This window comes from Charadrius vociferus, unplaced genomic scaffold (genome assembly GCF_000708025.1).
Source record: "Charadrius vociferus isolate BGI_N301 unplaced genomic scaffold, ASM70802v2 scaffold79, whole genome shotgun sequence".
Taxonomy (NCBI): Eukaryota; Metazoa; Chordata; class Aves; order Charadriiformes; family Charadriidae; genus Charadrius; species Charadrius vociferus.
In genome coordinates this window covers 802,005-824,093 of record NW_009650182.1, presented here as the reverse complement: position 1 = coordinate 824,093, position 22,089 = coordinate 802,005, and the positions used below count along the sequence as shown (strand labels likewise).

Genomic DNA, 22,089 nt, shown 5'->3' with positions numbered 1-22,089 from the left:
GGACGGGGCCTTGGGCAACCTGGTCTAGTGGGAGGTGTCCCTGCCCATGGCAGGGAGGCTGGAACTCAGTGATCTTCAAGGTCCTTTCCAACCTAAACCATTCTATGATTCTATGAAACAGAGTTGAGATGAAGCCAAATGAAGAAGATACTCTAGAAACACTTCCACTCCAAAGCGTTTTGCTGGCTGAATATTAAAAAGTGCTAGCTATAAACAGTTATTGAAGTACAACAAACCCATATACAAACCTTCACAGTGGAATCCCAAGATGCAGAATATAAACGCCCATCACGCCAACAGATCTTACTGACTGCATCGTCATGTCCCATCAAGGTGTCTTGCTGTCTTCCAAATGCAATTGAATAAAAATATCTAATAGGAAGAGGTTATAAAAGAATGACGCCTTCAGAAAACTTAAATGTTTTTTTCTAAATAGATGAAAGTAACTTTGCTTCTACCGATTTCAACAGAAATAGACTGAAAAAAGAAGCAGAAATATAGACACTGCATTTTAACAATGAATTTCTGTATCATTACCTAAAACCATAAACATAATGACTGAGGCACTCAATGTAATTCAATAAAGTTAATAGGAAGTAAATACACACATATGATTGTCCCATGAAGAACTTATGACAGTGGTATCTCCTGGTAAGATCAGACAAGATGATAAAGCCTGTAAGAAAAAAAATAAAAAATAAAGTATTATTCAATTTCCTACCCCAAATCAAATAGAGGTGCATTAACATGCTTTTGGAGAACAAGAAGCATTTTAATCTTCTAACACACAACATATAGGTGTTATCTGAACACTAATCAAGAAAAACCTTGTTTGGACACTGAACAGCAAGAATACTTAATCCCTAGTAAATACAAAGGTAGCACTGAAGTTCAGAAACACATGCAAAACTGATGGATCTGCTTTTTCAAAATGCTGATATTTCAAGGACATGGTATGCAATTCCTTGCTCAGGAGAAACTGGGTCAGCTCTTCATTTTGTAAGCTACTGTCAATTCCAGATGCAAACAGCTAACAGAAACTAAAAATCAAGGTTTCCTTTGATGTTTGTTCTCCATGACAGCTACATATCAGCCCAGCTTCAAAGAGCAAACATACCTATCTAATTCCTACTATTCTCAACAAGAAACATTCTTTACAGACAGCTGCTCAGTTACATTACCATCACCATTTAAAAAAAAAAATAAATAAAAATCAGCCCACTAATTCTACTGGTTATACTTTAGATCTGTTCTAAAAATCAGCAAGCTGATGGACTGTAAAAAGACTACTGCTTCTAGCATTGCTGCAACAGATCAGCACTAAAACTACAGAGAGAATAATAATAATAAAATTTAAAAAGAGTATACAAGGCCTGCTCATGAAAAACTGATTTTTGGCCTAGGAGTCCGCAAAGAGCTCCCTTTTTACAGTGCCAAGAAACAACATTCCTGAGTTTGCCTTGGCTAAAGCATTAGGAATTGCTGTACCTGGATTCACGTTTTAGCGTGTGCCATGGCAGGCCCTAGCCCTGCAACTTACTTGGCAACCTGTTAAAGCATGCTATGGCTTCTCTCTGGGCAACCCATTTGCCTTTTCTATTCCCCTGAGAGATGAGGGTACAGAGAAGGCTGATATACCCTAGTGTCTTCCCTCAAACAAGGACTCTGCACATGACAGTTAGGAGTCAATCTCTATGACCCAGATCTGTCCTCAGTGCTCAAACACAGAAAATCAAATATAGAATCTCTTTCCATGAAAGTCTCCTTTTGTTTTAGAAGCAGCGGAAAAATGTTGTTCAGAGGTTGCTGAGATCACTGCTCATTGCGGAAGGACGGGTCAAATTCTCCCAGCACAGATTCTACTCCCTGTGCTTGGTTCTCCTCTGCCAGCTGACTCACAGCCTTCAAACACTCGGGAGCAGTAAGGCAATGCTGGATGTGAGCACATGGGGGGAATTTAAGCTTTGTGATTCTGGTCCCAGTGGCAGTTCAAGGTTGTTCAGGAAGACTCCTCTGCTCATGCCAGACTATCTTTATCACAAGCCCTTCTTCCCTGGATAGTAGGACAACTCGAAACAGAGCTAGCACAAAAGTAAAGCGCAACCGTTTAATGCTCCCTTCCTGTGTCCACAGAACATGCTCTGCCTCCCTGGAGGTCTGACAGCCTCTCACTTCACTCCACTAAATTATTCGCACACAATACAATAGAGTAGGCAGGGGAAGAAAAGAGACATTGATGTATGATAAGAGCCATTTCTCCAAGTAGCTTTCAGAAGATTCCCAATGATCTCATTTTTATTTTGACAGCAACTTACCATGTTTGAGAAGGACACACTTCTCTGGATTGTTTTTGATTCTTTGGAAAACATCTTCAAAGTTGAATCTGAGGGTAATAGAAAAAAAAGAAAATAAAAGAACTGTTTTATATTATAGAAACTAGTAATTTTGCTCCTGTTTGAATATTCAAATATCTTACTATGAAAAGCAAGTATAGGTTTCTCATAGTCTTTGAGAAACTCTTTATAAAGCTTGTGACGTGAGCTTGGAACTAGCCTGTTTTGCACCAGTTACAGATGGAGTCCCCCATGCCCATCAAACTCTAAGAGAACTGTGGTATCTAAAGTAAGAAGTTACCACCTTCCCAAGCCTAGATATAGATAATATTTAAATCCTTGAGTCAAAGTGATCTAAAACTTAACAAATTCATGGACTTAAGCCATTTTATTACAGGAAATACAAGTTTAACTTAATTTCTACCATATCTGACTTTCAAAGGTGACAATCCAAAAGTCAAGCAGAAGTAGCCTTCACATATACATTCTGAAACTCCCTCAAACAGTAAGAGGGAATTGAGCATGAAGTGAAAACAAGAATCTTGCATTTGGCAGAAGATTAGGGCCACTCCCTTCATGACTGTAAAAAATACAGAACTCAGTGATTCCAGAAATATTCCATTTAATGTTGTCTTCATTTTGCTCTCAGTGAAGATATTCATGGGGCTAAATCGTAACTACATTTCAGAGTTTCATGCCATTTTGTTCACAAAATATTAACCTGCATTTACACTGCAGGTTCTAGTAAATACCTCTGCAGTAATACTTACCCTGGGATGTAGTGAAAACAGAAGACCCATTGCAAGTGACTGCTATTCCAGTAATTGCCCTGTTTAATACAAGTAAGCTTATAGGTGATTTCATAGGCTTTGAAACTTAACCACCATACTGTAAATTGACTACAGTTGAAATGTATTATTTGATCTCTGTAAGAGCTAAGACATTCAAGGAGATTAAAAGCAGTACAGTGGTGTGTTATAGGCCTAGAGACAAAAATATACCTTGATATAATACGTGGAAGTCCAGTACAGGTTCCCCATATTGTTCTGCAAAAAACTTTGTCCTCATCAGAAAGGACATGGCCACGTGAGAGGATAAATAAATTTCACATTCAGTATTTCCACTTTAGGATTAGTTACAAAGAGTCAGGAACCTGCCTACAAGCAGATACTGAATACTTCAAGTGTCAGGAATCAGAACTTGCATGTCTTTTCTCCTCAAATTTGATATTGGCAAAGTCACTACAGTCTAGAAATTTAGACCTATAGCTTATGTCAGGGAGTGAGTCATTAGGAAGCACTGAGCATTCTGCACAGACAAAATTCTGTTATACAGACCTGCTTCTATTTTTTTCCTCAGCAGTCTTCAAAAAAAGAAAAAAACACACCAAAAAACTCAAAAGCTGAAATTTAAGTCTGTTTTCAGGATCAGGACTTCACTAACCCTAACAATCTGTAACAGAGGCCCTTTCTCACTAGAAATATTACCTTGTTTTCTGGACAAGAGAATGTTTCTTTTCTAGATTGGGTTACAGTCACCAAGAAAGTAGCTGCACTCAAGGTAGTAAGAAATCCTCATACTAGTCCGGCCATTTGGAAAAGGGATGGGGCCAAAGGAAGATCTGTTCTTTAAAATATAGTTGCTGTTGTTCATTGTTAGGCATTTTCAAAGTTCACCTGAAATGCCCCCGCTGACTCACAGCTCCCTAGGAATCCATCAGAACAGTAGTTTGGTACCTGGATTAACTGAAAACCCATAGCTGGAGACTTGGCAAACTGCTTATACAGCAGCAGCTCGAGGTGTACAGTAGTTGAACTTAGTGGTTTAACCTTTCAAATCAAACAGGATGAAGCAGCTAGGTCCTCCTGGGGTTATAAACAAATAAATGGAAGTCTTTATCTGGCTTCTGCTATCACAGTTTTAGAGAAGGTAATCAATATCTGCTTCAGGTACTAAAATGGTAATGAACTTAATTAGCTTTGCGTCTGTATAAGGAACAAAAAATTAAATAAAAAAAAAATCAAGTTGACAAATACCTTTTCTGGATTGATGACCCATCATAAACTCATTTTGCGTAATCAAATCAAAGAAAAATATTTACCTTAAACCCTAACCCATCATTCAGACTGACATGCAAATACCCCCACCCCCCAATTAAATGGAATAATTTTGACTGTAAGAAGAGGAGAATACTACCTACTCTTTGTGAATTTTATATCGCTCATCTAATTTTAGTTTGGCAATATTGTTCCAAGCAAGTGTTATACTTTCTTCTGTCAAATCTTCAAATGATTCTTCATTTGGAGAAACTGCAATAAAATGCCACAATAAAGTTTCATCACAAACAGAATATAAAAAGACAAATTTCAAATAACTAGTAGCTGAGGTTGCAAACATAAATATGAAAGTATGGAAATCGTGCAGAGCTCCAGCAGTAAGAACTTAGGGCTAATGCAGAGAGCAACAAGATCACTAACTCTTTTTCCAAATCTCTTCCTGAATGCATAGGGTTACACAGTCAAAAATATGTTTTTTCTCCCCAAACCAGGGCTTTTGAACTGGAGACTTGACGGAATACATTTCCAAAATGAAAGAAAAAAAAACAACAAAAAACCAAAAACTTTTCTGCAGAGATGTTCTGGTGTTCCATGGTGATGTCAAAAGCTTTCCAAATGGAAAGGTACCAGGAAAGCCATCTGCTGCCACAATACAGCATGTGATTTTATTATGTCACAATCTCATTTCACTGCACGGTTGCAAAAGTTAAGGGATAAAAAAAAGCAACAAAATTGAGACAATTAGATGTCAATTGCTATAAAAAGGCCAAACCCAACAGGAAATGGTGATCTGTGAGTTAATGACTTAGGCAGCATACCACCATATCCATTTAGCACCTATGAACATTATTATCACCACGTAGAACTTTCAAAGCCACTCTTGCCATTTGGATGCTACAGGTTGCCACACTAAACAGCGCTCATCTTCACTTCTCTGCTTAAAAATGAAGGCCATCAAAAGGTAAGTGAATTGAAGACAACCACCTAAGAAAAACCTCTGTATTTGATACTAGTCCAATTTACAGTAGACCACTCTACATATGATGAGGACCACAGCATCTGAGTTTCAGAAAAATGGTCTAAGTTCCTCATTGAACAGCAGCCTGTGATGGTACTACATACCCTTTCCTTGAAGGAAGTTATTCAATCAACATTGTCCCTACAGTATATAGGGAAAACGAAGTAATTTCTTTACAGATTTTCATTCAAGTCATAGGAAAGGAAAAAAATTCAGATGCTTAATTTGAGTTCTTGAGTTTTATTTAGACCAAGCCAATTGATCACCCCAAAGGCACCCCTGTTCAAAAAACGAACAAATCTTTACATCATTTAGCATGCCTGCAGATATGGTCGTTGAAGCTGCTGTCATACCAGCTTGATTTTGAAGTGCCACGAAAGGCCAGGGATGATAGACCTCCCACAGCTTCAAAAGCAGAGACTGAACAGTCCCAGATGAGACCACTGGAACAGAAGGCAAAAATGCAAGACAACACCTGTATTCTCAAATTTGAAACTGGTCTTTCCAGTTTTTCTTTAACAGTTAGTTCATGGATTTATTCTGAGTTGGCTTACAGGGAAAGTGGCCAAGAGACTTGTATAATGAGATCCTGTGGGAGAAAGATACAGAACTTCTCAAAATTACAAATCTGTTACATCCTCAGCTTATCTGTTATACATTTACCTGGAGACTCAGTTATGGAAACACTGTGACTAGATGTTCGAGACAAGCTTTTCAACTTCGGTATTATCCTTCGGGGATGAGGAATTGTAAACAACTGTTTTGGCGTCTGTCCAAACTCCAAGATTTGTGTCAGCAGAGCTACTTTTTCATTGGGGTCCATAATACTTTACAAAAACAAGATATTTCATTTAGCCAAGTAGGTGAGTACTTTTTTCTTTTCTTCCCCTCCCCTGAAAACATGGGCCTGCCTATGCAGTTACTGCAGCACTACAGGCCATCACAAATTCTTACAGAAATTATTTACCACAGATGTGACAGTCATTTGGCAGCTTCATAATTTTGTTTATGTATGATGACAGTATGCTCGTCGATTAAAAAAAATAAAGCAATTTCACAAAAGCCAGAACGAAGAAATGTTCAAGTAACAACCTTTCCATGCACACTAAAAATGACAACCTGATGCTGGTTCTCTGCATATTTAGGAGTATAAAATGGAAGAGCTACATCATTCACATACAGAGCACTTTTACAGCCAGCAGCAATCCTGGAGGCATACTGAGAAATTTAGCTAACTGCTTTAACAAAAACATTCTGATTCTTGTTAATTACCTGTTTAAATCCACTCCTCCTTCATAAGTTAAAGGGTGAAACACTGGAAAAAAGTAAGTGTGTTTGTACAATGTAGATACACAAGGCTCATTGTCTTGCATACCTACTATAAAAAAAGTTGTATCTTTTACTCAACTTAGTTATATTTAAGCAACTAAGCTATTTCAGCAAGCTATGGAGTTTGAGATCTTGTGTTTTAATCCTGGGTTTCTTACTTGAAAAAATTTTAGGATTTCTAAGAGACTCAAAGAAAGTTTCAGAAGAAATCAGTCCTTTCATAAAGGAAGGATTACTTATTTAAGCTTCATTAAATACACCCCCCAATGAAGAAAAAGAAAAAAAAAAAAAGCACCGTTGTATAATCAGGCACTACAGATATGCTGTTATTTACCATTCCTGTCTAACTAAAACATGCCTTTTTTTTTCTTTTGCTATTTCTATAAAGTGTACATTTACCATTGTGAGCTGCAACCGCTTCACTTCCTTTCTGCTTATAGCCAAATATTAGGTCAATCCATTCATGAAGATGTTCCGACACATACTGACTTTCTAAAGCTTCTTGGCTCTTCTGAAGAAAGTCATCAGGACCTGGCAAGAGAAAGGTTAATTAAAGCAGAAGATATCCCATTCAGTATTGGTATCCATCTCTGTTCCTCTTCCTTCCTGAAAAAGCAACCAAACAACACCAGCCCCCAACTAAACCTCAAATTTTCTGTAAAAATTAAACTATTAATTATGTCAACATTTTAAAGCAAAAATTCCTTCGGAAGAAAATCGAATGGACATTTTTGAGAGAAGAACCAGCATCCTAGGAACCTAGAGAATCCTAAATTGGTTCATAAAACAAGAAGTTTTACTATTATTACCTGATGCCCAAGGGGGAAGTTCTACATCTTCAACCATCTTTCCACCCTGCCTTTTTCCTAAGTCCAACTTCAAGCTGTTCACTAGAAAACTAGAATCATTTTCATAAAATTCTGGAATCAACTGGAAAGGGGAAAAAACAAAAAACAACCAAAAAGCAAGTTTTGAGATTAGCTTAGCTTTGATTACTTAAATAGAATACAGTCAGTAAAAACTGGAAGTTATCAAAGTTCATATGTCAAGCCATAAAGTTGGGTAGCAATTTTTCCAGGCTTTCTTCTCTGTCAGTAAAGAAGCGCTGGAAACTTCCTCCCATTATGCTTCCAACTACGTTCAGGCCTCTTGACTACCTACAAGGCAATTAGATTGGCATGGCTATTTTAACGTGTAATGTGTGACATAAGAATCCATAATATCTAAGAGTGTCTTCAGAACACTAATTGCATAACTACCTTCTCATTTGTAAGACATCGGATAAGAGTCAAGACAAAAACCTAGAATAAACCTAGAATGATGACAAAAGTTTCAGAGGTTAAGTCTATTACTTAAAGACCACCGTAGCTAACCAACCTTGATTCTCCTACTATTAACTATTGACTTTTTTTTAATATCACTCCTTTATCAAAGAAACATTATTTGACAGCACCCACTATTTGACAGTTAATCATTCTCAGTGTATTCTACAAGTTATGGTTTCTATAAGGCTCAAAAAACTAAGATAAAACTTCTATAGTTTAACCTCTGTTAAACTATATATTACTGTTGTAATATAGCAAAATCCTTATGATATTCCAGCAGATGATACACAAAATTGCATCTTTTCAGCCCTAATCCTCTCTGATAATTCCCACTTATTTCAATAACATATTCACAACGACACTTCCATTAAACTAAAAGCCAGAAAGTAGACATGGATAAACAATCATGGAATCAGAGAAGGAAGAAGTTAGAAACACTGAAGGATTCATAAAATGCAGTGAACAACCTTAAAAAAAAACCCACACACAACTAAAACCCACAAAGAACAAAACAAAACCCCAACCAAACACACCTCACCCCCACCCCAAAACTCTCAAATCAACAGGAGACATCTGAGAACAGAAAGCTTAGCACAGATACTAAGGAGTTGAATCATTTTCCAGCCATTTACCTCTTTGAAATCTGTTGCACCATCCAAACAGTTTTTCCAGGTTTCTGCAAGACTATAACACACATATCAATCACACATTTGTTAAAAAAAAAAATAAATATTTTTTTAAGGCTTTGCACTCCCTTCATGCATATTTGAAAACAAAATCAACATACTTATGGACAAAATGTAAACAAACCTGTTGAACATTCTGTCAGCGTGATCAAACTTTCCATTCTGCAGACAGAGCATGTATTCTGGAGCTAAGAAGAAAGAAAAAGCCATCAGCTTACTCCAAATCTTGTCCACTTTGGAGGTAACTGTCTGCTCAGAGAGCACGCAAAAGCTGTCTTACCAACTCTAACAAGATAAAACAAAACATAACCCGGAGATGAATAATGGCTCCCATACATGAATTTAGGCTCTGGCATTTCCTGATAACGTGTCTGCAACACATGAAGAACAAAGAGAGGTCTGTTTAAAATCAGCACTCCTGCTTTCCTTCAATATTGAACAAATACACACTTTCTTCCCTTTTAAAAAGACACAGATTAGGACGACCCTCAATTTTTTTTTTCCTAACAATAAACCAAACTAAGTTCTAATAACCACACAGATATAATCAGATCACTAAATCAATAAGGCAAAGAAGTTGTTATAACTTATCATCCAGAACTATCAGGTTTTCAGGTTTTTTTCGTCTCTCACTTCCACACGTAACTGCAGTGACTCAACTTCAAAGGAGTGCAAACAAATACTTCCTTTTCATCTTTCACATGAAATTTAATGAGAATATGGAAGACCATATTGACATAATTCAACCTGGAAGATTCCCTTCTATCTGAAGCTCCTATGCATTTATCCCTAAAACTTATCATAATCCAAATAAAATGACTTTTACTGCAGGAAGTATAAGCCACTTAACAGTTTGAGGAAACAGTCAGATCTTACAAAGAAAACTTTATTTACTGTTATTGAAAACATAAGATTGATCATGTTCTTACCCTCCACAACCTTAGGGAGCTTTATGATTTTAAAACATTTAATCTTTTTTGTCTATATAATGCAGTTAGTCTAGCAATATTTTTTTTTCTAATGCTTAAGAACTAATAAAGGTTCCAAAACATTAAATATGGTTGTGTTCTCCAAATGATTTCTGAACAAATAACTTATCACAGGAGACAATGATTTTACACAAAGAATTAAAAGCTAAAAAACAGGACCTTTTAAGCCTGTAACTATGTGTTTGACTCTATGAAAGGAAAGCCTGACTACTTTAAATGGAAAAAGTGTCTGCACTATTATCTCCAAGCGGAAATTTCAAGTTGGTGCTCTGATCTCCGTGGATCCAGATTTCCTTCTTTTGAAGTATTCTAAATTGAAGTACTTATAATTTCTACTACTTTGTATTGTTTAATTCATACACCTACTTTACATTGTGCATTTAAATCCATTGGTTTTGAGGTTTATATTTCCATATAAGTTTATAGCACCTCAGTGCCTGCTGTACAAATACAGTTGCAGTAGTTAAATGGATTAGAGGATTTTATTTTAAAAGTGATGTAAAGCATTTAAAAGCATGTATGTATGAAATGGTAGTAAGAGAGAGGAAACAGATCTAAATCACTTTAAATTAGTACTGACAAAATGAGTACTGATTAAATCAAGCTGAAAATAAATGTGGTATGTTTATAGGTAAGTTTGCTTCTGATAAAGTTTATAGTTCGTTTCAGATAACTACATAATTCCCAAAGCCTGCTTGACAGAATTCCTTTTATTGCCAATATGTACAAGGCCCACAATGTGCAGCAGATAAGAGCCAAGATATACATACCAATAATCTATCCAGCCTTTCCTTATTCAGGGCACCAATTGGTTTACTAAGGTCACGGAATGTTTCCGGCTTTGTCAAATCTAAAAAAACCCATAGTTAAATACATTGTTTCTACAGACAGGAATAGACTCTAATCAGTATTTGAAAACAAACAAAAAAACCTAAACAACAAACCAAACAAAAAACCAACACAGAACCCCTCCAGCAGTTTTCTCCATTCCCTAACTACAAAAGAATTAAAGTCTTGCTGTAAATGGCTACTCATCTTCCAAGCAGGCTTAATCTCAAGCCTCTGGCTTAAAAACAAGTAGTTACATACTTGTGATAGCTACTGCAACTAGCATCACCTAGTCAGTATAGACCCTGCTACCCGAGGCAGAAAAGCAGCTGGTGTCTTCTTTCTATTCATTAACTATTCTGTCAGACTACAGTTAAAGCCCCACCAAACAATCAGATTGGAGTGTTTGAGCCAGTGCTGACGAAAACCATGAGATTCCCCTACACCACTCCTTGTAGAGGGACAGAATCCTCAAAAGGACAAGCTTCCAACACATATTGCACAAAGACCCTTGATTTAGGCACAAGCCTTGTTAGATTCTTCCTTCCAACTTGCAATGCTAAGAACTGTAGAAGAACACCTGGGTTCTATACATTTCAATGCATCCAGCTTCTTCCATAAAAGGCCTTTTTACCAGTTCTTTTGCATTTATTGGAATCACAGAAAGCATTTGAATGCTCAGGACCACAGGTTTTCAAAGTGACCGAGCAGATGCTTGGTACATACTCTGTATGTAATGAGTGAAATGTTTAACAGGAAAAGGTGAGATATCCTGTTCTCTACGCTCCAGAGTAAGGGTAAGTGCATAAGCAAACGCTCAAGATCACTAATGGCAGGTGCATTTTGATGGACCATGAACTTTACACAGTGTAAACCTGCCCCCGAGATATTTCTGGTTGGACATGATACACTAACATGCCTTTTTGTATACACCTACCTAATACTGAACTGGAGTAGTCTGCTATGATCCACGGAAATACAGGATACTGGGAGAGATCGTTGCAGCTCCTATCAGCCAGATTGTTGAGATGAAGAAGATACTGGTAGTTTGATATATGTCCTCGCTGCCATTGCAACATGTAACTTTCAGCTGTATGCTCTGTTACATGATTTTCTAAAATAAAACAAAACATTAGGAGTTTTGAAGTTCAGAGTTCCACCCCCAAACTGTATAGTGATTAACATTACGCAAGGTACTATAAAATAATTAAGGGCAAAGTTGTTTAAAAAAGAACAAGTCAGAATTAAGTCGTAACTTTACATTCCAATAGCTACCATACTTTATACATTTTGTAAGATATGTTCAAACAGGCCTAAATTGCATTCAACAAAACATCACGCAGAAGGAGTGTTGAAACCAAACATGAAAACAATGGATGGGAAAGAACTTGAAGATTTACAGAGGTATAGAAAAATATTTGCAGACCATGAACAGCTCTCTTGGAAATCAGGCAACCTTTAAGATTTCAAATTTCTATAAATAGTTCTGCTAGAGTCAAGAGAAAAATTAAATATATGTTCCTACTGGACAACTAAGGATGCCCATTTCTATGTAAGTAGGATCCAGTTTCAGAAGCGCTGAAAGAGAGAGACTAGAGGAAGATAAAATTTGACCACCACTCACAGAAGTAGGAACTCCGCACCTGGAGCTTCTGTTTGAAGCATTAGGCATGGGCTCAACAAATTCAGAACTGCACTGCTCTCTAATCAATAGCTATAATATAAAGGTATGCTGCTGGACAAAAAAAATTACCTGGGAATATTGATTTCATTCCATATCTCCATGTTAAAATTAAACTGAAGAGGTATCATCATCATCTTTATCTCTCCTGCAAGTGTTGGGTTTATCAAGAGAAATGAGGGGGTGGGTGAGCAGTTTTGCACAGAGGGGTGTTTTCTAGTTTGGGGTTTTTTTTTTTTTTTTTTTTTTTTTTACAGTCATTTCTTCCATTGATCCAGTTTACAGCACTTTGGCAAGTGGCTGAAGATCTGTGTTACAGGCTGCTCTTCCTTCTACTTAAGTTTTTAAATGCCTTCTACCACCATTTGCTATTGAAGGCTATAATACAAAGCTAAAGATTTGGATTTCTATGGAACATCAAATTAGTCAAATATTATCACTATAATTATTAACTAGAAGTAAAGGAATTTCAAATTTCAAAGAAATTAGGAATTTCAAATATTCAGAAAAGCCTCTATTTTAGCTCAGCTTGGGCTGGAAAAACATATTCCAACCCTCCCTTCACCTTAGTACCTTATATTCTACAAGTAAAAAGCACTAGCACCTTCAAAGAGAGGATCTGCTGCTGTCAGAGACAGCTACTATTGGGCTACAAAAACCTTTAGACAAAGGGCTCACCCTTTCTTTATTTCTAAGCTCTAGCAACATCAGCAGCAGCAGCTTCATCTACACCTTGAAATTCCATCTTTGAAAGTTATCCAGAAAACAAAGTCTGAAGCAGGGTAACACCATGAACTTATTTCAATAACAAAGAAAATAGTGTCAGAATCTATTTCTTCTAAATCTGAAAGACTAAAACGATTCTCAGGGGAAGTGATCACTTCTTTGCGGCCTTCGATTTTGCTTTGTGAGGTGGGAAACACGTCAACCGATATTCAGGCAAATTCATGAAGACAGAACTAGAGCTCTGGTACAATAACAAAATAGTACAAAATTTACATAAACACTTTCAGTATTGGCAGTAAACATGAGTTTCTGTGTTTCAGTTGTAGCAGCATTACAGAAAAACTATTAGGTTTTTCTCCTTGTTTTTCAAGGACACACACTAGCCTTGTAGAAAGTTTCTGTTCATGATCTGCAAAAGATAAGTATCACCTTCTAGGAATTAATGCATATAAGTTTTAATAAAAATGAGAATTTAACTGTTTCAGAATGGTTATTTCCACCAACCACTGCTAAGACTGAGGAAAGTTCAGGTATTTGTGTGCTCACTGGAAATCCATCCATTACAGGAACCTTCTCAAAAGGATTTTTACTTGGACTTAACTGGCAGCCAGGGGAATCCACCCACAAGTCAGTCTATAGTCCTTCAGCAAAACACAATTTAGCTGAGTGGATCTTATGTACCCCTTGCTTTGAAGATAAAGGGTTTTGTGGGGTTTTTTTGTTTGGTTCATTTGTTTGGGGTTTTTTTTGGGGGTGGGGAGTGTTTGGTTGTTTTTTTAAACGACAGTGCATATCAAGTTGCAAATCAAAACAATCAGTTTCACCTTAATAATGCTATCTCAGCTTTCATACTCAGCTCTTCAAACACAAACAGAATACATGCAACTTCACAACATTCATTCTGAACTTTGCTCACTTCTATAAAGAAATTTTAGGGCAAATACATCTGTTTATTTTTCTCATTCTTTCCACAAATCAACAGAGCAAACCCCAAATTTCCCCTCACAAGGTACTACAGACTACATTAATAAATGAATACTGCAAACCTATATATGTTGCAATAAGGAAATAGAGCTCATCTCGATCTTGACAGTTGTAGAATTTCAAGTAGATGTCAGAACATAGATCGTTTTCTGTGCAAAATACTTCAAGTCCCTTAGAAGTTAAAGAAGGAAGGAAAGTAAATGAGAGCCAATTACTGACCAGTTGTAATATTCATTTATTTTTAACAGAATATTCTAATATCTAAAACTTAAGAATCTAAACTGGTTAGCAGTTTTGCTCACGAAGTCTAACAGTTTGATGTTTCCTATTTCCAATCATAAAAGCATTCAGTTTACACCCAACTGAGCAAATACAGATTTATAGCTGTCCATAGATTGGCTCTGTCTGGATTGATTAAGCACAGATAACATACTTTTTCATCCTAAGTGAACAGAGTGAGGCAAAGAGTTAAATGGCTATTTAGTTTAAATGTGTTTTCAGACAAAAACTTTGTTCAGGACTGAAATTTCAGTGCAAACCCTGAAAGCATACAAGTGAGGTTCCACTGCAGCACTCTCATCATCCCTCAGTCATGTACAGCAGGACTCATCACTCCACATTAGTCTCAACCTGAATCAGTGATCAAGCTCCCTCCATGAATCAATCCAGGGAGAAAACACACCATAAGAGAGCATTTCATTCTATCCCAAGATAGGTGTTCGAGATAAATGGAATGACTTGCTCCCTGGAGGTACTCCCTTCTCCCTTCCCCTACACTGACTGCTTATGAAAGAAATTTTTCATCCTTGACAGGGTTCACTCTTCCCGTTTTCATCATTTTGACAACACAGGGAACTAAAACACTTTAAAACCAGACAGGATCTTTGAGTGCTGTTCACTACTCGATCCAGAGTTTTCAAAAACATGTACCTTTTACCTAATGATGCACATAGTTTCAGCTGGTCATTTTAAGAAATGGTATATACAGCAAGACGTTAAAAAAAAAATACTTGAGCTTACCAGCGGCATAAGGCCATGTCTTCTTTTATAGATGCGACGCACATTTTGCAGTGTTATTTGTACTACTGGTTTCTGTGGGGGGGCAAGGGAAGGGGAAGAAAAGATGAAGATATTCCAGAAGGTATACGTTCTTCTACATTAACGTCTCCAGTCAATCTGAAGTTTCTCTTGACTAGAGATACAAGCAATAATCAAACAATATCCATCCATGTCATTTTAGCAGTGGAGCAGTGGTGCTAAGCAGTTACATTAAAAAAGAGGTAGCTTGTCTTTGCAGCAAAGCAGTTTAAGAATAAAAAAAGAATAGTGTATTATCACCCCAGTCTGTTGCCAGTTATGATAATCATGCAAGAGAGGAGCAGAACACAATTACTAAAAATAAGGAAGCCATTGGGCTGCTGGGCAAACTGTTGGTCAATGGTGCCATCCGGTGGACAGAAGTTGAATGGCATTTTGTCATCAGCTGTTAAACCCATTTTCATTGTCTGGACATGCTTTTAGTGTATTAGCAGGCTGCTAAGGCTATCGCTGCTGTTTCTGTGACAAAGTTCCAAAGCAGTAATCTGCCTGCGGCATGCACTCAGTTTTCCTCTAGAGAAAGAAATGATCAGCGTAATCGAAACCTAGCTAAGATCTTCCAATATAAGCTAAATGTATATAAAGCACTCACTAGGTAGGAACAGCAAAGGACATTTTGTGCTTTGTCAGTAGGAGGTCAACTTCAAGCAAGTTAGCACAGAATAAAGACTCAGAAGAGCAGCATAGACCAGAAGAAAACTAAGGAGCTTCTGATTACTCAGTTGAAAATAGAGTCTTCTTGGAGATGTGCTCCGTGTGCATTTAAGAGGAGTAATACAGAAAATGAAAACTGTCCACTAGAGGGGCAGCGTGCTCACATCATATGCAAGACCATCTATGAGACACTTACAGGATATCCATTAAGAGGCTGGAAGTACAAGTTAGCATCAGTAACACACACATGCCCTGGATTAGTCACCAGTGGTGTCACCATTTCTGCTTTACATTCCATATGCAGCGTTTCAGAAATGCTTTGAAATCTACAAGTGAAGAAAGGGAGTAAGTTCACCTCCAGTTCTTACTTAGGCAGAGCTACCCTTAAATTATTTAGAAAGGTTTTAGGTTGGCTTATAACCTTGGGACATCAGAATGGGGACTTCACTAAGCCTATTTTAGACATGAAGAAAGTTATTTGTTGAGACCTCTACTTTAACAGGAACTCCAGAAAGGAAAGTTGCTACGTTTTGCACCAGTCTCAGAGCAGTAAGACAGTTCACTTTTCTATACAGAGCTTTATTTGGCATGTACTAATGCCCACTTTGCAACAAATTCACAGATAAATGGAACAGTTTGAAAAGATAAAGTAACATGTTTATCCTCACAACACAGAATTTCCCCTTCTCCATTCCAGATGGTTCAGAATACTAAGAAGGTAACTCTTTGAATTGGAGAGCTTATGCTGCCCCAAAGAAGCACCTATTAAGTACCGATGCAGCAGACTAATCAACCAACAAGCTGAAAATCATTTATCAGTAGAAAGCAATTAAAGAGATACCTGTTTTTATCAAATGAAGTTCTAGCCAAGCGCGATTGCAATATAGCAGTTATCTAATGTGGAGGGGGAAAAAAAAGTTAATAAGGTATATGATTCAAATGCAATTAGAATTTTATTATTAAACAGCAATATCAGAATTTCATTATTAAACAGTGATAGCATAAATAATCAGGTACTTACCATGGCAGCTTGATCTCCCATCTTATCTAGACAAGAAGCCCTATAAAGCTAAAGAACAATGAGCTTTAAGTGAAATAGCACAGAGATCTCCCACACAGCTCAGAAGTCAGTAGAAACTGCAGGAGCTTTAGCATTCTTGGTGACAGAGTACTAAAAGAGCTATTACTATTTATTTTTAAAGTAGGACATGTTTGTTCATTGCTAGTCTCAAGTTATTACCTTGTCTATATACTACCACCCTGCATAGGAAAAGCTAATACTGGGTAGCTTTCAACAGCTGTCAGAAGTAGATGCTGTGTTCACCTGCTACATTTTAAAAATAGATACTCAAGAATTTCATCTTGAGAATAAACATTGAAAGAAAGCTCTCCATTAAATATCAAAAAAGATGCTGTGATGAAGTGCGTAGTGATATCAACAACCACATACCTGATGTAGAGTTTGCACAACATCTCCTAGTTTCCCAGCAACATCCAGTTGGAATAAGTGTTCTGTTCTACCCTAAAACCAAAAGTACATTTACTACAAATGAGTTTAAAATAAAGCTCAGTGAAAAGTTAAAACTGAAATCAAAATACTCTAAAACCTGGTCAAAGTATGCTATCAAACATTGCAGTACACCTTAAACATTCCAGAGGCAGATGCTAAACCTGATTTTTTTTTTTCTTTGCAAACATATCTTTCCTGTGGTAAGCTCTTTGTGCAGTATTTAGCCTGTTATTTAATACAATGCAACATAACAGCTTAGAAGTCAACAAATTAATATAGTGTAAACAACAGTAAATGTAGAACTAGTACCTGCTCTGTCTATTTTAATATCAGGTAAACAAATGTAAATATAGAACTAGTAAACGACATGTTACATTTGAACAGCTACTGTATATCTGTTAGACAAAAGATACCAGCCCATCAAATGTTTAAAGACTGGGCTATAAAAAGTTATCATTCTCCTCTACATAAATAGTTTTGAGCTGAAAAGATCCCAAATCCAACCACAACCTGTTTTGACTAGTCACTTAGAAAAACCTCACTAACGTATCACCCATACTCATTTTTCCCTCTGCAAAGTTTTCCCAGCTTTCTTAAGTGTCCTTTCATAGTACATCTTTCTGGTTTTGACTTAACTATATTAAAAGCATGTGCATGGATCAACTGATATTAACTCTTACACATAACTCATAATTAGCCATCCCTCAATGACCCCTGAATGTAGTAGAAAACTGTATCAACATATTTCTGTGGGGTTTTGTAATTTCTCTGGCTAGACTTTAAGAAAAAAAAAAAGTGATCCGTAAGACTCCATCAAGATCAGTAGATACAATTGGATTAACTTAAAATTGAAGGAAAGACAACATGGAAAACTAGGTATCTTCAGTGTAACGTATGTGATCTGAGCTGAACTGACAGCAATCCAAGAGGAAAGCATGCTTCAGGAAGCAAATGGAGCCGGAGTAAAGGGAGACCAGAAATTCAGTAGCAATTTAGATAAAAGCTTTGTAATGTTTCACCCAGGTCACCATTTTCCTTCAACAGGGAAAGCACGGCTCTCAGAAATCCTAGTGGATGCTCTACAAGGATTGCTTGCAGCCAACAATGTAAAAGCTTTAATGAGCAGTTCTCTCCGCAGCTCTCCAGCTGTATGCAAAGACAACAGCTCAGTCTTTCTGTAATTGATCTGAAAGAATCAATGTAAGACATAGAAGATAAAATGTACTACCAAATTCCAGCACTCAGTTACGCATCTGGAACTGGCAGCAATTCAAGTAGAAGATATTTAGCAGCAACAGAAAAAATTCTGAAGTGATTGAAAACAATCTAGATTTCTTGTTTGAATATACAGAAACATAGCTGCACTTTTGTGAAGTAAATTGTAATGGTTAACTGTCAGGAATGTTTTAGGTATGAATGAATCTTGACTTAGGAGAAAATAAAGCAAAAAGCCTTCCAAACAGCCCTTTTTATTCTTTTCTTTTTCACTGTGTTGGCAACGTGATAAGATATTTGTATGATACTTAATAGACCTTGCACATGGAGACAAAACAGAAAATATAAGGACTAGAAGAGCAAAGAGGTTCAACACACAAAGAATTAATGGCATAAAGCAAGCGAACAAAGAAAATTAAAAATTCCTAGTTTAGAGACGGATCTAATCACAAAACCAGCACAAAGCAGTTGCTGAGAGAACAGAGATCATCCCTTGCCTCTCTGCTGTTCATTTGCCTCACAAATTCATGGACTCCACCATTCTTGAAATTTCGTGCTTGAACAAATATGTTGAGAAATATAATTCTGTCCATATCAATTCTTGGGTAAATATTGGGTTTAATGACTCTGCATTTTCATTTTGTGTTTGTGTCTTAACCCATCTTGAATTCCAGATGAAAAACCCTTACTTCTATGCCTTGAAGCCTCCAGGCTCAGAATCAGAGCAGACCCAACCCATCAGCAGAAAGCAACCAGAAGTAGGGTCTGATTTCTGCTGCAAGCAGCCTTATCTGCCATTTCTTTGAACCGTGAAGCACTCAGAAAATATCAATTAGCAACCTCTCATCTCAGGTGTGAGCAGAACTGAGGAGAAGCCACTTAGCCAGGATTCAGTGTCCACTGAATACTAGCAGCCAGCTGACAGCTCTGACTGTTGAGCCCACAGAGCTGCACATCAAGGCAAATAGCAAGTGTCAAGTCTGCAGTATGTCCTCCAAGAAATATCACAAACGCACTATGGAAGAATGCAGACACTTGTTTTATCAATATGCACAGTTACTTTTTTTTTTTTAAAAAAACACTTTATTGTCATATTCCTCAAATGATAATTACCTCACTCTTTCAGAAATGAGAACATAAATCCTTGCAAAACACTAGTTTGCTAAGAACAGCAAAAAATATATATACTTACTCTTACTGTTTTATAGGGTGCAATAATGTTTCTTTCTTTAATGAGAAAAACCTGAAAGAATAAAGAGATGTTACAGTTTCAGTCCTTAAGAAATAATAAAATAAATCAGAAGTACTGATAGAGACAGAGCTAAGAATGCTGTTTAAGCAAGCGAAACACTGGGTTGCAATATCCTGCTTTAGCTGCCCCAGATAAACTGCAGAAAAACAATGACCTTTTATAGCAGCTAACTGCAAGAAGGGCAAGTGTCCAATTTAGTTCAGAAGCTTACTTACTTATGTAGTTTATTAGTGGGTTTTTATTCTAATCATATGACCTTCAAGGAGTTGCAAGATTAAAGCCAATAAGCACAGCCACCAGTCTAATCCCACTCAATCGGAGGATCCTCCCCCGCTTTTCTTCTGGCGGCTCATGCCCTTAAGATTCTGACCCGATGGGAATTACCCCACAGGGGTAAACTACTGTGCTAACCTTGTCAAATGAACCCCTTCTTCCATTGCCAAACTTTCACTTCCAGTTCCAACTGCCACAAACACCAGATTTCCTCTCTCATCCAACAGCATGTTTTTGAACAGTTTTGTTTCTCTGATGCTATTTTCACATCTGAGAGGATCTTCACTCCCCAAAACCCACATGAAACCACTCTCCTTCTTCAGAACGTTCTCTCAAGTCCTATAGAAAGACTCGACCGCTAGCACATTGCTTTGTAGACACTGCCTTACTATCTGCTGTCTGAAAGAAGACAAGCCAGAAGTCAGTCATGGTTTTGCTCTGTTTGCAGGGAAGGCTCAAACTTGCTAAATTTCAGGCCTGAGTATAAGACTCAGGATAGGTTCTGAACTGCACAAAACACACTGGACCATACTACCAGCTGTCTTCTACTCCATGGCCCAAGAGACTTGACCGATCAAAAGGCCTTTTCCAATGCCTCGGTTTGCTTCCTACAGCTAGCACAACGCCTGTGGTTCTACACTCCAAGGCATTGTGGCAGCAGCCTCAAACCAAGAGCAAATATTAAACTTTTAAAAGAACAGATGCTGTACCATTCTCTAGCCAGAAGCCTCTGTCTGGCACATACAGCCTTCCCACTGGCTGACAACGGAGCCAACCTTCACCACATCACCACTCACAACACTATCCAGACAGAAGAGTGAGTGGTATGCTTAGAAGCTTACAAGCTCAGCATGCCTCTCTAAGTGCTACATTAAAAAATAATGGCAATTCGTGCTTTTCATCTGACATCAGCAGGTATGGATCTGAATCAGGCCATAGGAGAATAAGAAACAGAGACACCTGCTTTATACTCAGATTGCTCTTCTGCAGGATAATTAAATTTTTTTCTACACTGAGAGCCCTGAATTATGTGAAAAAGTAGACAATACAAGTAAAAAAAATAAACACGTAAGCAGAGCAAAAACTTTAGCATACTGTATTTACTTCCTATTTTGGAGGATTTTTCCCAAAATTTTTCTTGAGAAAAAATACTGAAATAATCTCAAATTATTATTTCCATTTGCTGTATTTTGTACCCATTAGTTTCTAAGTTGTCTGTTATGTAAAGCACAACTTCTTATCCAACTATGCATTAACAACTTTTTTGAGCATGAAAAGGTGAAGATATTTAAGATGTTCCAATTATTTGCTACGTGCAGTTTCCTACAAGGCAGAAATTCTACTTAGAAAAAATATTTATAATTAGATTGTGATTTGTCATAAGTACAACTAGTGAGTACTTCATGGTTGAAAGTCCCTATGCCTTTTATACAAAATATCAGCATTTATCATGACACTCAACTTTTTCAGAACATTTCCCCCAGAGACAGGAGGATGACTGGCAAGCTACATACGGGAAGGGTGGGGAGCAGGGGGTGTTAACCATATTTGCCATTTTAAAAGTTAATTCTCCTTTCCTATAACATGATTATATAGTCATTTTTCTTCAGAACGTATACTAATTATGTATGGTGGAACAATTAGACATACCTTTTTTGAAAACACTCAATACACAAAAAAACTGCCAACAAGAGAAACCTTGACTACACAATACTCTTCACAGAAACAGTTTCAAGATGAAATTAAATATACCAATTACTTTAACATAGTCCGCAAACTTATCCAGCATAGACAATATTAAATGCTTGAGTTCATTTTTGACTGCAGCAGTACTTAATTGAGCAAGGCTACCAATTTTAGGTATTGTTAAAGACATGTTTTATAAAGATGCTAGAATGTTTAAAAGGTTATTTCCCACCTCATATCTGTTTCTTCCTGAAATGAAAACATGAACATTTTTTGGAAACTTTTACGGCTTTGGACCACCTATCAGCTCCAATTTAGCAAAGTTTGAAGTATATTCCTTTGGTTAACACAAAGTATGAACATATCCAAGTTAATCACAACTCATGATTGAAACTTGAGCCTGTATTTCAGGACAGCTACTGAAAATTATTTGGTGGACATACAG

The 22,089-nt window shown here is 37.1% G+C and overlaps 1 protein-coding gene across 1 annotated transcript in view; it reads right to left on the bottom strand.

Annotated features, from left to right (window-relative positions):
* Nucleotides 1-22,089, bottom strand: part of NSMAF (neutral sphingomyelinase (N-SMase) activation associated factor) — a 75,963-nt gene that overhangs the window by 4,842 nt on the left and 49,032 nt on the right. The window contains exons 7-27 of the mRNA XM_009892785.1: nucleotides 19,626-19,676; nucleotides 17,159-17,230; nucleotides 16,730-16,777; nucleotides 16,550-16,602; nucleotides 15,905-16,034; nucleotides 14,977-15,048; nucleotides 14,019-14,127; nucleotides 11,503-11,679; nucleotides 10,508-10,587; nucleotides 9,029-9,119; nucleotides 8,873-8,936; nucleotides 8,695-8,746; nucleotides 7,547-7,667; nucleotides 7,137-7,268; nucleotides 6,681-6,723; nucleotides 6,072-6,235; nucleotides 4,534-4,642; nucleotides 3,104-3,162; nucleotides 2,316-2,383; nucleotides 609-676; nucleotides 249-372 (exon numbers count right to left, since the gene is read on the bottom strand). Of these exons, the coding sequence (XP_009891087.1) occupies nucleotides 249-372; nucleotides 609-676; nucleotides 2,316-2,383; nucleotides 3,104-3,162; nucleotides 4,534-4,642; nucleotides 6,072-6,235; nucleotides 6,681-6,723; nucleotides 7,137-7,268; nucleotides 7,547-7,667; nucleotides 8,695-8,746; nucleotides 8,873-8,936; nucleotides 9,029-9,119; nucleotides 10,508-10,587; nucleotides 11,503-11,679; nucleotides 14,019-14,127; nucleotides 14,977-15,048; nucleotides 15,905-16,034; nucleotides 16,550-16,602; nucleotides 16,730-16,777; nucleotides 17,159-17,230; nucleotides 19,626-19,676 (1,887 nt within the window). The remainder of the gene's footprint in view (nucleotides 1-248; nucleotides 373-608; nucleotides 677-2,315; nucleotides 2,384-3,103; nucleotides 3,163-4,533; nucleotides 4,643-6,071; nucleotides 6,236-6,680; nucleotides 6,724-7,136; nucleotides 7,269-7,546; nucleotides 7,668-8,694; nucleotides 8,747-8,872; nucleotides 8,937-9,028; nucleotides 9,120-10,507; nucleotides 10,588-11,502; nucleotides 11,680-14,018; nucleotides 14,128-14,976; nucleotides 15,049-15,904; nucleotides 16,035-16,549; nucleotides 16,603-16,729; nucleotides 16,778-17,158; nucleotides 17,231-19,625; nucleotides 19,677-22,089) is intronic.